Source organism: Hemitrygon akajei, chromosome 19 (assembly GCF_048418815.1).
Source record: "Hemitrygon akajei chromosome 19, sHemAka1.3, whole genome shotgun sequence".
Lineage (NCBI taxonomy): Eukaryota > Metazoa > Chordata > Chondrichthyes > Myliobatiformes > Dasyatidae > Hemitrygon > Hemitrygon akajei.
The window spans coordinates 61,327,365-61,344,977 of NC_133142.1; the positions used below are offsets into that span (position 1 = coordinate 61,327,365).

Sequence of the window (17,613 nt, forward strand, 5' to 3'; positions counted from 1 at the left end):
TCCACATCCACTCATTCTAAGCTGTTCAATATTCAGTAGATTTCAATGAGATCCCCTCTCAAACTTTTAAACTTCAGTGAGTACAGGCCCAAAGCCATCAAACACTCCTCATACATTAACTCTTTCATTTCCAGAATAGTATTTGTGAACCTCCTCTGGACAGCTGCAATGTCAACAGATCTTTTCTTAGATGGGGAAGGGTCCAAAACTGCTCACAATACTCCACGTACAGCCTGACCAATGACTTATAAAGACTCAGTATCGCATCCTTGCTCATATATTCTAGTCCTCTCAAAATGAATGCTAACATTGCATTTGCCTTCCTTACCATCGACTCATCCTGCAAGTTAACCTTTAGGGAGTCCTGCACGAGAACTCACAAAGTCCCTTTGCACCTCGGATTTTTGAATTTTCTCCCCATTTAGAAAGTAGTCAATACTTTTATTCCTTCTACCAAAGTACATGATCATACACTTCCCTACACTATTTCCAAGAGCCACTTCTTTGCACATTTTCCCAATCTGTCTAAGACCTTCTGTAGATTCCCTGCCCCCTACCTATCTCTGTATTGTCTGCAATATTGTCCATCATCCACATCATTGTCAAAGAACATGAAAAGCAGCCCAACACCACTTTTCACCAGCAGGCAACCAGAATAGACACCCTTTATTCTGACTCCTTGCCTGCTACCCATCAGCCAACCTTCTATCTATGCTAGTATCTTTCATGTAATACCATGAGTTCTTATCTTGTTGAGCCTCGAGTGCATTACCTTATCAAATGCATAATGAAAATCCAAATAAACAACACCCACTGGCTCTGCATTATCTATCCTGCCTGATATTTTGTCAAAGAATCACAACAAATTTATTTATTTTTGTAACCCTCTCACCAGGGCTCATATACAAACTCAGCTTGTTAGCTAACAGCCATGTGACTCAACGGTGAGAAGGCCACCTTCTATAAACAATATATCTCTAGGGTCAGTATGATTTGGGGTTCAACTAAACAGGAACATCGTGATGCTCTGATTTAAAGAAACCTCAATCTGAGCAAATGCAGTGTGGGCAGTAATTCTGTATCTGCAGTATGGGTCAGCAAGAGATAACAGATCGTACACCAAATAGAATTATAAAGAAAGTATATTTACCAATTTCAGCTTTATCAAACAATAGGGAAAAAAAGAAAAGAAAAGGGGCCATTACAGTTAAACCTGTCCGACGTGCACATGACCATTGGAGCTCAGACTGAAGTATTCAGGGTGTATCCCTTACTCATGCACTGCATGAAAGTACCTGTCACATGCCAAACTTCCCTCAATGTCCATCTCAAACAAATTGGCTCTCTCTCACTCTCAGGAGTATTGGACCTTCCTCCTTGGAACCATTTATTTTCACAAAGAACTTCTGGCAACTGGGACTCTCGTTCCAGTGGCATTCTACCACATCTTCCCTTATCCCACTCCACACCTCCCGTCAAAAAAAAAACCCAAACCAGACTACAATTCGTCACAAATCTTTCTCTACCCAGTTCTATCTAGAAACTTCTCCCAATCCCACCATCCTGATTGACACAGCATTCCTAAGTTGAACAACAGTGCTTATCTTTAGCCAAAACCAAAACATTCTACCAGTAGGACATACTGCTTTTACAGAAAACTGCTAATGTAAACTACCTCACAGCATAACAATGGAAATTTTAACCAGGGAATTACACTCTTCCCCCCACCAAAAACATTCATGTCCTCATGACTTTTGAACTTATTAACTCACAATATTAACACAGTAATGGACTTCCAATCCATTTGTAAATGGATGTAATATATCTCACCATGGGAATGGACAGAAAATTCTGTTTCCCAGGTGCATCCTCTGCCAGCCTAGCTCATGGTTTCCTTACTCTGAGACCTCCTTATCAGCCTCTCCAGCTGATCTTTCCTGTTTACCAGAGGATGCCTCTCCATCTATCACTCGTAACTTCTGGTGGCTCAGGTCCCCCTGCCCATTACTGAACTTATCTTCCTTCAGTTTAAGCAGGTGCTGCCGACAATCTTCGACCACCGTTTATGATAACTGGCGAGACCTCATTCAGAAAGGCAAGTCCCCTGTCACTCTAATAGTGTGGCAAGTACTCTTGGAGCAACCAACATCAAACTTGTCAATAGAAAAGACATCTTCGCATTTCAACATCTTCTCAGTTAATATCCTTTTCAAATCCTTGGGTATCGGTGAGTCAGTAAAATTGAATGACTTTAATGTCAGCTTCCTTGATCCAGGAAACTGTTTCTCTTCAGTGTTTCCTAGAAAACTAGACACTACAGCCACAGGAAAAAGATGGGCAATTGGCATTCCATGTCTGAGGATAACATATCTTCCTGACAATCACTGTCATCCTGTTTGCGTAGACAGCTGAAGATTTCTGCAGTTTAGGTCTCACCAAGACTCCTGCAGTTAAGCATGACTCTTCTTCCTGATCATCAGGAGCATTCACCTGGATGGCCAAGGTGTTGAGTATTCCGGTAAATTTGGGGGTTCCCTTCACTCCAGCTACTCTCCTGGATGTAACATGACAGGTTTAGACTGGGTGTAATACATAGTTCCTCTTTTCTGCTCATTATCCTGCTTTGGAGGAACTTGCACCTTCTCAAAAGCAGCTCTGAACACAAGGTGAATGGACAAATTTTTTTCACAAATTTGTCTCCATTTCTCTCCTTGCATGCTTCTCACAATGGAAGTATTTGTTCTCACAAAAGTGAAAGCTTCACCCTTTTCAACCAGATCCAGGCAGACCAACACTGTGGTGTCAATAGTTTGTTACTCCAACATCTGGATCAAAAGATGGCAGCGCGACGCCGTTTGCAGTGGCCTTTCCAGAGTTGATATCTGTTGTTTGTCAAGTGGGGCACCATGCACAATCCTAATCTGATGAAAAACGGACGTGGGAGCACGGAGGAACATCTGAAAATCTCCAGGAAGGCCTTCTTCGTTGTTGCTGCTGTTGTGAGGTCCGAATCTCTGCTGGGAAGAACAGGCCCCCAGTCCTTGGGGTCATGTTGCCAGTGGTGGGGGCTTCGTAGTGTGCTCAGAGAGGCTGTGCTATTGGGGACGGTTGGAGGCTCGGAGGTTCAACAGACTTGGAGTCCGCTGCGGTCAGGGTGCTTTCACTGTGTGCTGCGTCTGTGAGGCTGAGTCCGGCTGCGCCGTGGAAGTCCATAGCGGGGGTATTTCCTTCTGCCGCCTACATGGGATGACAAGTCTATCTGGACCCTGAGGACTTGTGGTAACTGTGTGGTGGTTTCTTTCCAACTTATAGTCTTTTAACATCTTTGGACTATTTTTACTGTGCCCATGGTCTGTTTTTTAATCAATTATGGTACTGTTTGCACTGTTGTAACTATGTGGTTTTGTGTAGGTCTTGTAGCTTTAATTTTTGGTTTGTTGTGTGGTAGAGTTGGTGTCCTGACTTGGTGCGTCTGGATAGTCTTGTTTTGTCTGGTGGGTTTGGAGCTCCATACCAGGGAACGCGCTAAGATGGTAGCGCGATATTAATACACAGCAGCCTCTCCAGACTCTGGATTTGGGGATTGCCAAACATTATGTGGATTTTCTGGTGTGGTTTGTTTTGTCATGTGCTTTTGTGGTATCATTCTGGAGGAACATTGTTTCATTTTTTAACTGCATTGCAGTTGTGGTTTCTAAATGACAATAAACCAAAATTCAAATTCAATTCAATTTGCCTCCGAAAACTCCAGTTTCAATGACAAGCAACAATCGTATAGGTACTCAACAGTATTAAGCCCCCAGATCTCAAGGGCACTGAGTGGTGTCAATGGTAAATGCATCAAATATCAAATATAAAAGGAACTATAAATCAAAGCTAATGAGATCCTTGTAAAGTATGGCTCTAGCATGAATACCATTAATCTGTATGGATACATCGGAACTTGGTCCCACTAAACCTTCAGGAATAGTGTTTTGTACTTTAGTATTTCCCTTGATATACTGATTGGAACGTATCCTCTCCTTTACTGGGTGCCTCCATAGTTTTGTCTCTTTTCTTCTTTGATTAACTGCTGATTTACTTTTCAAAGGTTTTCCTGCCTCTCACAGTCTTGCTTGTAATGTCCATCTTCTCCACAGTTGTAAAAGAAAATGTAGGTTGCCTCTCTAATCAAGAGGCTCTTTTCAGCAGCATTCCTCTGCATCGTAAGTCCTACAGATAGGTTGGGTTTCCCAACAGACGTGTCACGTTTAGCTGAAACATTTTCCAACATCCATCGAGTCAGCTCAGCTCGAAGGTTTTCCACCCTGTTCCTCAAAAGCTCTGTCTCTGTGGCATCAGGGCTCACTTTCATAGCAGAGGCTACTACTGAAGACACTACTTGGCTTTTGGAAATGTCCTGCTTCTCAATCATGTTTCCTTCCTCTCAACTTCTCTAACTCAGTAAAAGATTGAGGAGGGCACAGCTTGCTGGTCATTCGAATACGCAGAGGAAGCACGTCATGTGACAACGTGCCTTCACAACTTGCTCCATCCTGCAACTTGCAATTTCTCTCAGTTGAATTCCCCCTTTGTGGCACAAACAGTGCAGCAGTTTCTCCAACCTGAAAAGGTAGGCAACAGCTTCTCTCCTTCCTCGTGGAATGTGTCCCTAAACTTCACCCCAAGATTGATTGTACTTCCAGCAGTGCCAAAAGCATCTTTCAGTACTTGCAAGTAATTAGCAGACATGGCTAATGGGATTTTTGCCTTAAGGAACCTCACTATATCAACCACCAGACTGATACGAATCTACGTATTCGAGTGACTCTTTAAACTCTCAGTCTCTTTTTGTTCATATTATCTAAGCTCTGCCATTCATCCAGTAACTGAGATGTTTGCTCAGTGCAAGCCTCATATTCTTCTTCCCCATCAGGGGCAGGCTTGACTCTAGAGAACACTTCGGCTACAATAACTTTGGCTCTTCACAGGTACACTTTGACATTTATCAACTAGTGGTGTAATAGCCAAAACCAGCTCAGAATTTAAATAAACCACTGAAGGATCCAGAGGCAGAGAGGGTTAGCAACTTTAAATTCCTACATGTTATTATTTCAGAGCACCAAGCATGCAAGTGCAAGTATGAAGAAAGCACAGCAGTGCCTCTACTTCCTTAGGAGTTTGCATCTGAAACTTTTATGAACTTCTATAGATGTGTGGTGGAGAGTATACTGACTGGCTAGATCACAGACTGGTATGGAAACACCAACATCTTTGAATGGTAAATCCTACAAAAAGTAGTGGATACAGCCCAGAGCATCATGGGTTAAGCCCTCCCAACCATTGAACACATCTACATGAAACACTGCCGCAGGAATGCAGCATCCATCATCAGGGACCCTCACCACCCAGGACGTGCTGTCTTCTCACTGCTGCCATCAGGAAGGTGGTACAAGAGCCTCAGGACTCACACCACCAGGTTCAGGAACAGTTATTGCTCCTCAACCATCAGGCTTTTGAACCAAAGGGAATAAATTCACTCAACTTCACTTGCTCCAGCATTGAAATATTCCCGCAAACAATGGACTCACTTTCAAGGACTCTTCATCTAATGTTCTTGATATTTATTGCTTATTTATTATTATTACTTTTGAATTTGCAGTTTATGTCATGTTGTTTTCTGCACTCTGGATGAACGCCCTGGTCTTTCATTGATTCTGTCAATTATTCTATTGATTTATTAAGTACACCCACAAGAAAATGAATCTCAGGATTGTATATGCTGACATATATGTATTTACATCATAAATGTAATGCCCTGGGAAAGGTTTCACTGTTTCTGTAAAAGCAGTGTTTGGGTTATGGTTAGAAATAACAGGTGCTTTGGAATGTGAGCCTTCCAATGAAGAGAGTGTGTTTTCTGTGTTGTGTGCCTGACACTGGGGTGAGCTGGGTCTTTTGTTCGGTGGGAGATGAAGGGAGAAGACGCGGACTCGACCTGGAGCGGGGCCATGATTTGACCAAGCCCAGGGAGATTGAAGGAGGTTCAGCGAAGCGGAAACTGTGAGCTCCAATTTGTGGACATTAGACTGTTTCATTAAAATGGGCCCTTTTCTTTACTAAACCTTTAGTCAAATTAAGAATTATAAAGCTAAATCATGTAATTACATGCAGTAGTACTTCATAGTACTTATTTTTAACAGGGTGACGAATCACACAGCATCCACACAAACAGGGTTTTGGGGTTTTGTACCTCAATCTCACACTTCTGGTGGGGCTGGAGATTGTCTTTCTTAGACTTACGCAGCTGACGGAATCAGAGTGTTTCATAAATTTACTTTGAACTTTGAATAGTAGTATTGTTGTAGTTCAAGATTTTAACCTTCTTAACATCCAAAAACTCCAAGGGAAAGTTGACTCTCGCAATTCTCTCTTGAAAAAATTAGCAGGCACGAAATGGGGAGCTAATGCTCACACACTTAGATCAACTGCCCCAGCACTCTGCTATGCACCTGCAGAATACCGTGCACCTGTGTGGGGCAGATCAGCCCATGTGAAGAAAATAGACTCGTTGCTTAACGAAGCCTGCCGAATAATCACGCGCATACTGCGCCCGTGCCCCTCCCCCACTAACATCATTTACAGTCTTGCAGGCATTGCTCCCCCAGAGATCCAAAGACATGCTACAATAAAAATTTTAAAAGGTAAACAGAACTCAGATCTACGGCATCCACTTGACTACATCATCGTATGCCAGTTTCCAACCGCCTACAATTGAGGAAAAGCTTTGCTACAGTGGAGGAACTACCGCACAGAACATCCACCCAAACATACAGGATTGACCTCTGGCACCAAACAATACAGTGCAAGACCCCACAGAAATGTTGCCAGACGGGGCACTGCTTGACAGACAGAAGCAGTGCACTCTCAACAGAGCGAGAACGGGAGTTTGTAGGATGGGAGACATAATGGTGAAGCGGGGTTTAAAGACCAGCGAATCCTGTGAGTGTGGCGAAAGGGTGCAGAACATTGAACACACTCTGCGCAACTGCCAACTCACACCTGATTTAGCTGACACTGACCTGCTCAACATTAACCAAATAACAGTAGAGTGGCTGGCTGTCTGGTGTGACAAGCTATGAATGAAACCTTCTTAACATAGACTGGAAATCCACACTTTAGATAGGTGGAATTTATTAAGCACATTCAGGAAAGTCCCCTTGGGCAATATTTAGAGGGCTCTACTAGGAAGGGGGCAAAGCTCTATATATTCTTGAGTAATACACCAGGACAAATAATCTAAGTGACAGTGGGGAGCATTTTGAGGCCAGGGACCATAGTTCCATTAGCTTTAAACTAGTTTTGGAAAGGGACAGAACTGGTCCACATGTTCAGCTTCTAAACTAGTGTTAAGTAAGCTTTAATGGTATGAGACAGGAGCTTGCAAAGGTTGATTGGAGTAGGTTGCTTGTGGGCAAATGACCACAAGCAAGAGGAAGCTTTTATAGATGAGAAAGTGAGAGCTAAATGTCTGCATGTTTCTGGTAGAGTTAAAGGCAAGGCTGGTAGGAGTAGAGAACACTGGATGACAGGGACATTGAGGAAAAAAGCAGCTGGGAGCAAGTGAATTCCTGGATCCAGAAGTGTATTCAAGAAGGAAGTCAGGAGAACAAAATGAGGGAATGAGATGGCTTAGGCAAGGGAGTTTAAGGGAACTCTAAAGAGATTTTATAAGTTTATTGAGGGAAAAGGAGTAACTAGAGAGAGAACAGAGCACCTCAAAGGCCTTTGTGTGGAGCTGCAGGAGATGGGAAAGGTAATTAATGATTACTTCTCTGTTTTCACCATAGACGATGGCACAAAGACTTTGGAACTAGAAGTTAATGGAAAGGTCTCAGGGATAGGATATATTAGAGCAGAGGAGGTGCTGGATATCTTAAAAGGTATGAAAGTGGACAAATCTCCAGGGCCTGACCAGATTTGTCCAAGAACACTGTGGGAGGCTAGAGGTTAGAGAAAGATTTGTAGGAGCCCTGGCTGAATTACTTGCAACATCATTAGCAGTAAGATGCCAGCAGCCTACCTTTAAACGTATAAAATTCTAAAGGGATTGGATAGGCTAGATGCAGGAAGATTGTTTCCGATGTTGGGGAAGTCCAGAATGAGGGGTCACAGCTTAAGGATAAAGGGGAAGCCTTTTAGGACCGAGATGAGGAAAAATTTCCTCACACAGAGAGTGGTGAATCTGTGGAATTCTCTGCCACAGGAAACAGTTGAGGCCGGTTCATTGGCTATATTTAAGAGGAAGTTAAATATGGCCCTTGTGGCTAAAGGGATCAGTGGGTATGAAGAGAAAGCAGGTACAGGGTTCTGAGTTGGATGATCAGCCATGATCATACTGAATGGCGGTGCAGGCTTGAAGGGCTGAATGGCCTACTCCTGCACCTATTTTCTATGTTTCTATTCAAGAAGGATGGCAAAGAAAATCCTGGGAGCTACAGGCTAGTGTAAGTTACTGGAGAGTATTCTGAGTGATAAGATATATGTACATCTGGAAAGACATGGTTTGATTAAGAGTAGTCAGCATGGAAGATCATGAGATCATGTTCTTACAAGCTTAATTGAGTTTTTTGATAAGTTGACCAAGGAAGCTGATGACGTCAGGGCAGTAGATGTAGGCTACTATGTCTGTGGCAATGGATAGTTTATGTCAACTTCAGTAAGGCCTTTGATAAGGTTCCGTATGTTAGGCACTTTTGAATGGATAGATTGCAGGGGCACACAATTAGCTTGATGGTAGAAAGCAAAGGATGAAGATGGAAGATTGTTTTTCAGACTAGAGGCCCATGATTAGTCATGTGTCTCAGGGGTAAGCAAAGTCCTTTATTATTTGTCAACGAATTAGATAACAGCCTATAAGATACGGTTAGTAAATTTGCAGATGACACTAAAATAAGCGGCAGGCTGGTCATTACAGGGGGATCAGCTGAGTAAGTGGGCCAAGGAACAATAAACGGAATTTAATTTGGACAAAGTGTTTAGCAGTGCATTTTGGAAAATCAACTCCACATTGGACTTTCAGGTTCCTGGTGAGTGTTGGAGCATATTTATATGGTTCACTGAAAATGGGACCACAGGTAGACAGGATGTTCGAAAAAAGCTTTTGGCACACTAGCCTTCATAACTCAAGCACTGAGCATAAACCTTGGGAGGTCATGGTCCAGTTCTATAAGATGTTGGTGAGACCTTACTTGGAGCATTGTGTTCAGTTTTGGTCACCAGATGCAGTTTTGGCTGAGTCAGGTGCAGCAACAACTTAAAAAAATAGTTGGATAGTATGTGAGTGGAAATGTTTAGATTATGGTCAAACACTGGCAAATGGGACTAGCTTGGATGGGTGTGGATCAATTGAGCTGAAAAGCCTGGCTCTGTACTTCACAACTATTATTCTATGACTCTAAATGTAAAGTCAACATATCCTAGTGGAAATAAATCTTGGGAAAAGAGATTGGGGAAAGGAATTCCAGAAGGAAGGAGAGGACTTGCCTACAGATGGGGAAGAGAGGCAAAAGCCTCTGAATCCAGAGGCGAAGAAGGAGATTAAGGAAGGAAGTATGGGAAGGAGGGATATGGGACGAATAAAGGAATTCAGAGGAATAATAAAACAAAGGGGGAATGATATGAGGAGAGCAAGGGTGATTTGAGAAATAAAACCATAAGACCATAAGACATAGGAGCAGAATTCTTCCCATAGCTTTTCAGGCCCTGACTAATCAAGAAATAATCAAACCAAACCTTAAATGCACCCAGTGACCTGGCCTCCACAGACTCTTGTAGCAGTGAAATCCACCCTCTGGCTAAAGAAATTCCTCCTCATCTCTTGTTCTAAATGGGCATCCCTCTATATTGAGGCTGTACCCTTCGGTCTTAGACTTCCTGCCAAAAAAAAAGTCTCTTCACGTCTACTCTATATCGGCTTTTCAACACTGGATAGATTTCAATGAGATCCCCCCCCCCCCCCTTATTCTTCTAAATTCCCATGAGTACAGGGCTTTTTATTCCCAGAATCATTTTCATTAACCTCCTCTGAACCCTCTGCAATGTCAGTACATTAAATAAAGAGCCTAAAACTGGATGGTAGGGGGCAGGAGAAGAGAGTGAGAGAAAGTCCTAGAAATTGGATTTCACCTGTAAATGGCAAGCTGAGTAGGGCTATGCACAATGTGAACACCCAAATCTGGAACTCCAGCCCTTCACATCAGTTGAAATTTACCTTTGAAAAATCACTGGTAGAAAGGGAGAAGTGCATTGGTTAAAAGTTGGGGATGGAGCTGAGTGCAGAAGGACCCAAGATGAATCTAACGGGTGAAAGTGGACGAAACAAGAAGTATGTCTGTGAGGCCGGTGTTCTGTACTGGGTATCAGATGTGGGAAATCCGGGAGACTCCCAGCCTCCCGAATGGCGACATATGTGCCAGGTGTGTCGAGCAGCAGCTCCTTCGGGACCATGTTAGGGAACTGGAGATGCAGCTCAATGACCTTCCTCTAGTCAGGGAAAGTGAGAAGGTGACAGAGAAGGGCTATAGGCAAGTAGTCACACCGGGGCCTTGAGAGACAGATAAGTGGCTAACAGTCAGGAGAGGGAAGGGCAAGAGACTGATACTAGAGAGTACCCCTGTGGCTGCCCCCCTAAACAATAAGTACTCCTGTTTGAGTACTTTGGGGGGGGGGGGGGTGGCCTACCTCTGGCACAGAGTCTGGCCCTGTGGCTCAGAAAGGTAGGGAAAGAAAGAGGATGGCATCAGTAATAGGGATTCTATAGTTAGTGGGTTAGACAGGTGATTCTGTGGATGCAGGAAAGTAGCACAGATGGTAGTTTGCCTTCCAGGTGCCAGGGTCAGTGATGTTTCGGATCGCGCCCATGATATCCTGAAGTGGGAAGGTGAACAGCCAGAGGTTGTGGTACATATTGGTACCAACAACATAGGTAGGAAAAGGGAGGAGGTCCTGAAAACAGACAACAGGGAGTTAGGAAGGAAGTTGAGAAGCAGGACCTCAAAGGTAGTAATCTCGGGATTACTGCCTGTGCCATGCGACAGTGAGGATATGAATAGAGTGAGGTAGAGGATAAATATGTGGCTAAGGGATTGGAACAGGAAGCAGGGATTCAGATTTCTGGATCACTGGGACCTCTTCTGGAACAGGCGTAACCTGTACAAAAAGGATGGGTTGCACTTGAATCTGAGGGGGACCAATATCCTGGCAGGGAGGTTTGCTAAGGCTATTGGGGAGAGTTTAAACAAGAATCGCTGGGGGGGGGGGGGGGGGTTGGGAACTGAACTGAAGAGACAGAGGAAGTGGAGGTTGGCTTACAAATAGAGAAAGCTTAGAGCCAGTGCAAGAGGGAAGGTAGGCAGGTGATAGAGAAGGGATACGCTTAGACCGATGGTTTGAGATGTGTCTATTTTAATGCAAGAAGCATCATGAACAAAGCAGATGAGCTTAGAGCATGATCAATATTTGGTCATGATGCTGTGGCCATTACAGAGACTTGGATGTTTCAGGGGCAGGAATGGTTACTTAGAGTGTCAGGCTTTAGAGGTTTCAGGTAAGGACAGGGAGGGAAGCAAAAGAGGTGGGGGCGTGGCACTACTGATCAGAGATAGTGTCACAGCTGCAGAAAAGGAAGAAATCATGGAGAGATTGTCTACAGAGTCTCTGTGGGTTGAAGTTAGAAACAGGAAGGGGTCAATAACTCTACTGGGTTTTTGTTATAGACCACTCAATTGTAACAGGGACTCGAGGAGCAGATAGGAAGACAGATTCTGTAAAGGTGTAATAATAACAGGGTTGTCGTGGTGGGAGATTTTAATTTCCCAAATATTGATTGGCATCTCCCTAGAGCAAGGGGTTTAGATGTGATGGAGTTTCTTAGGTGTGTTCAGGAAGGTTTCCTGATACAATATGTAGATAAGCCTACAAGAGAAGCTGTACTTGATCTGGTATTGGGAAATGAACCTGGTCAGGTGTCAGTTCTCTCAGAGGGAGAGTATTTTGGAGATAGTGATCACAATTCTATCTCCTTTACCATAGCATTGGAGAGGGATAAGAACAGACAAGTTAGGAAAGCATTTAATTGGAGTAAGGGGAAATATGAAGCTATCAGGTAGGAATCTAGAAGCATAAATTGGGAACAGATGTTCTTAGAGAAATGTACGGCAGGAATGTGGCAAATGTTCAGGGGATATTTGTGTGGCATTCTGCACAGGTACATTTCAATGAGACAGGGAAAGGATGAGAGGGTACAGCAACCATGGTGTACAAAGGCTATGAAAATCCAGTCAAGAAGAAAAGAACAGCTTATGAAAAGTTCAAAAAACTAGGTAATGATAGAGATCTAGAAGATTATAAGGCTAGCAGGAAGAAGCTTGAGAATGAAATTAGGAGAGCCAGAAGGGGCCATGAGAAGGCCTTGGTGAGCAGGATTAAAGAAAAACCCAAGGCATTCTACAAGTATGTGAATAGCAAGAGGGTAAGACATGAGAAAATAGGACCATAGTGTGACAGTGGAAAAGTGTGTATGGAATCGGAGGAGATAGCAAAGGTACTTAATGAATACTTTGCTTCAGTATTCACTACGGAAAAGGATCTTGGCCATTGTAGGGATGACTTACAGCAGATTTTAAAGCTTGAGCATATAGACATTAAGAAAGAGGATGTATTGGAGTTTCTGAAAAGCATCAAGTTGGATAAGTCTCCAGGACTGGACAATATGTACCCCAGGCTACTGTGGGAGGTGAGGGAGGAGATTGTTGAGCCTCTGGCAAAGATCTTTACATCATCAATGAGGATGGGAGAGGTTCCAGAGAACTGGAGAGTCGCAGATGCTGTTCCCTTATACAAGAAAGGGAGTAGAAATAGCCCAGGAAATTATAGACCAGTGATTGGTAGTTGATGGAGAAGATCCTGAGAGGCAGGATTTATGAACATTTGGAGAGGCATAATATGATTAGGAATATGGCTTTGTCAAAGGCAGGTCATGCCTTACAAGCCTGATTGAATTTTTTAAGGATGTGACTAAACACATTGATGAAGGTAGAGCAGTAAATGTAGTGTATATGGATTTCAGCAAGGCATTTGATAAGGTACCCCATGCAAGGCTTATTGAGAAATAAGGAGGCATGGGATCCAAGGGGACCTTGCTTTGTGGATCAAGAATTAGCTTGCCCACAAAAGGCCAAGAGTGGTTGTAGATGGGTCATATTCTACATGGAGATCAGTGAACAGTGGTCAGGGATCTGTTCTGGGACCCCTTCTCTTCATGACTTTTATAAACAACCTGGATGAGGAAGTGGAGGGATGGGTTAGTAAATTTGCTGATGACACAAATGTTGGGGGTGTTGTGGATAGTGTGGAGGGCTGTCAGAGGTTACAGCGGGACATCAATAGGACGCACAGCTGGGCTGAGAAGTGACAGATGGATTTCAACCCAGATAAGTGTGAGGTGGTTCATTTTGGTAGGTCAAATAAGATGACAGAATGTAGTATTAATGGTAAGACTCTTGGCAGTGTGGAGGATCAGAGGGATCTTGGGGTCCAAGTCCACAAGACACTCAAAGCTGCTGTGCAGGTTGACTCTGGTTAAGACGGCGTATGGTGCATTGGCCTTCATCAATCATGGGATTGAGTTTAATAGCCGAGAGGTAATGTTACAGCTATTTCGGACCCTGGTCAGACCCCACTTGGAGTACTGTGCTCAGTTCTGGTCACCTCACTACGAGAAGGACATGGAAACCATAGAAAGGGTGCAGAGGAGATTTACAAGGATGTTGCCTGGATTGGGGAGCATGCCTTATGAGAACAGGTTGAGTGAACTCGGTTTTTTTTTCTTGGAGCGATGGAGGATGAGAGGTGACCGATAGAGGTGCATAAGATGATGAGATGCATTGATCATGTGGAAAGTCAGAGGCTTTTTCCCAGGGCAGAAATGGCTAACATCAGAGGGCACAGTTTTAAGGTGCTTGGAAGTAGGTGCAGAGGAGATGTCAGGGGTATGTTTTTTTTTAACGCAGACAGTGGTGAGTGCATGGAATGGGCTGCCGGCAACGGTGGTGGAAGCGGATATGACAGGATCTTTTAAGAGACTCCTGGATAGGTACCTAGAGCTTAGAAAAATAGAGGGCTATGGGTAACCCTAGGTAATTTCTGAAGTAAGTACATTCTCGGCACAGCATTGTGGGCCGAAGGGCCTGTATTGTGCTGTAGGTTTTCTATGTTTCTATGAATAAGTGGACTCACTTTTGGGAAGAAAGTGCGAATGACGAAGTACTTATACTCAAGAAAGGGAATACCCTGACTGCGGTTTAATTCTTTGGTGAGATCAGTCATATCAGTCTGCAACTCAGCAAAACCTGCACAAAAAGAGAAGGCAAAGGGTCAGTACCTGTCTTTCAATGAACAAATGAACTTACATCTACGTTGCAGTCTTGACAGCTTCAGGACACCCAAAAGTTATTGTTTCCCTGTTGCAGTCTTGGAACTGCAGCACTTAATTCCATAATCAAATGTACTCATGGACAAGTGAAATTGTACCATTTAAATGTTGTTCACTTCAAATGGTCACAGAAAGCCATGCTGACCATTTTCTACAGTACATTTCATAACTCTTATGTGCCCCTTTGCCTCTGATTTCTCTCTCTGTCATCGCTCCTTAATCTATCAACCAGATGGATCAAGTAACGATTTATTTCTATGGCTATCCTGACCTCAGTTTGTACATCCCTGCACAACACTCCCTGCAACCTAAAACTAATGTGTCCTGTCTTTTCCCAGTTCTGATGAGGTTCTTTAACCTGAAATGTTAACTCAGTTTCTCTTTCCATGGATGCAGTTTGACCAGCTGAGAATTCTATCATTTCGTCTTCTTTTTATTTCAGAGGCTGGGTTCTGTGGTACTTCCCACCACCTGCATGGCATAAATTAGGAGTGATGCTAGGATAGTGCATGGGCAGGATGGGAAATAAGTGCTAGCAATGCAAGTGACATCCAAATCCCCCAAATAATTAATTTTTTGAAAAAGCTACATGATCATTGTCTACCCATATGACGTATTTGGAGGAGACTTAGTTTAATGCTTCATTCAAAACGTTGCAGCTCTGATGAAGTGACACTTCCTCAGTATTGTGCTGTAGTGAAGCCTGGATCAACTCATAAGCTTCTGACCAGAGCCATCAAGTGATATCACATGTATTTTACCCGTTTTCTTCTTTGTCAGTCCTTCCGTACTGAGGCCCAAGTAGAGCCCACAGGTTATACCACTGGAGGTCCAGATGGGACATGCACATGGGTAGCTTGGCAGGTTGTGCACTCTTATCACCACTTTAATGACCCTCATCAGCTCCCTGATGAAAAGTCTCTGAGTTCCCAAATGTTCCATCTCAAGGTCCCAGGAATCGCCAGCAATGTTGCTTCTTTACGTAAAGAGGGCTTTGATCACATTTTTAAATCTTTTCCCCTTTCTAAATGGCCATCTCTTCCAGAAACAGTGCTTGGAACAGAATGTTTGTTTCTGGAATCTGGTTTTAGACATGTGAACAACACGGCCTGCGTAACTGGGACCTCAGTGCTGGGAATGTCAGCCTAAACGAGGGTGCTGACATTGGTTTACTTAACCCACAGTGGATTTGGGGATTTTGCAGGAATACCCTAGGTCATATCCATCCAGTGCTTGCTGTACAGATTTGAGGTCTCGAGACCATCCTGGGATGACAGGGAATTCTGCAGATTAATACACCAGAAGCATTCTAGCAAGCTCCAGGTTTATCTTCGAGTATGCTTTTCCTGAAGGCAATTATGAGGAGCACGTAAAGAGATTTAGATGGACAAAGCATATGAAGCCTCAGCCTCTTACTGCATAGGTCAACCAACCCGTCTTTTTCAAGACAACACGGAACTATGCTCTCCGTTGAGGTACAGACTTAGTTGTTTTTTTAGATTTGTTTTTCAGGTTCATTGAGATTGCTTTGGGGCAGAGAGAGGAGTTAGGGGTCAGGTTAGAGTTTAGGGACTGGGATGTGGGGAAATTACAGGACAGATCAGAATCTAAGCCTTCGTTTCACTTTTGAAGGTTAGTGATATGGATGTGATCAGAAGTTGGACCCAGAGACCAGCGAGGATGAGGGCAGAAGCCATCAGTGTTTTCTGTGATCAGAGTTCCACATGGGCAGGAGGAACAAGGGCTGATGACCCCCTAGGTACTTAAATCACAAGACCCATCTGGAGCTCAGGGACTGGATTTTGGGTCCTCATCCAGGGTCTCTGTTCATCATCATTGGTGAGTCCTGGGCATGAGAAAAACCTCAGCGAGTAAGATTAGGGAAAACCCAAAGGCATTTGACACATACGTGAAGAACATGAAGATGACTAGAGTGAGGGTAGGACCAATCGGGAATAAATGAGAAAATGCTTAGGGAAGGTAGGGTGTCCTTAATAAATAGTTTGCTTCAGTATACTGGATGCTACTAAGAGGGACGACGCAGCAGAGGGAGCCACAGTGACTGAGTCTCAGGCGGTGATTCTGGCGCTGTGCTCAGAAGGGAAGGGGGAAGAAGAGGACTGCAGTAGACATTAGAGGAATAGACATGAGATTCTGTGGATGGGTTAGAACCTGGATGGTATGTTTGTTATCAGTGGGTGTGGCTCCCCCATATCGCCTCCAGACCAGCCTCGGTGTCCCCAGCTGGTTCTGCCTGAGAAGTATCGGAGGACTGTGTTGAAGTCACTTCATGATGATTCCAGCCATTTGGGGGTTGACAAGACCTATGGGTCACTCAGAGACCAGTTTTACTGGCCCCGAATGAAGTTGGAGGTTGAAGTATACTGCCAGTCATGCATTCAATGCATACGAAGGAAGACACTACCTACGACTGTGCTCCATTGTCCCACTTGCAGAATGCAGGGCCCCTTGACCTGGTGTGTAAATAGAGACAGATGCCGGCAACATGGCAAATGTCTTAGTCATCATGGATCACTATACCTGATAAGCACAAGCTTTCCCTATCAAGGATCAGAGGCTGTCCATGGTGGCCAAAGTGTTATGGGTGAAGTATTTCATTTATTATGGCCTTCCCAGGTGGATACATAGTGATCAGGGACGGGATTTTGAGAGTAGGCTAATACACAAGTTACTGAGATGCTTGGAATCGAGAAGTCAAGGACTACACCTTATCACCCACAGGGTGATCCCCAGCCCAAGAAGTTTAATCGGACCTTGTTAGACATGTTGCAAACCTTGGAAATCAGCAAGAACAAGTGGAGTCAACATATTGGACATCTGGTCCATTGCTACAACTGTACATGAAATGAAGCTACCAGGTACTCGCCATGTTATTTGATGTTGGGGCGTAAGGCGAGGTTGCCCACTGACCTTTGTTTTGGGACTGACAAGGAAGACCTACCACCGAAGACTTATCTGAAGTATGTGTCTGACATGAGAAGGGAGCGGCAAAAGGCTTGTGAACTAACCAAGGTCACGGCTCCCAAGCAGAATCAAGGAAATTAGAGGAGGTATGATCAAAAGGTTAGGTTCTCCCAATCATGCCAGGAGACCGAACCCTCATAAGGAATTTGGGGCTA

The 17,613-nt window shown here is 43.9% G+C and overlaps 1 protein-coding gene across 1 annotated transcript in view; it reads right to left on the reverse strand.

Moving 5' to 3' along the window:
• Window positions 1–17,613, reverse strand: part of plxnd1 (plexin D1) — a 162,427-nt gene that overhangs the window by 36,269 nt on the left and 108,545 nt on the right. Inside the window, exon 22 of the mRNA XM_073072614.1 lies at window positions 14,278–14,390. Within this exon, the coding sequence (XP_072928715.1) occupies window positions 14,278–14,390 (113 nt within the window). The remainder of the gene's footprint in view (window positions 1–14,277; window positions 14,391–17,613) is intronic.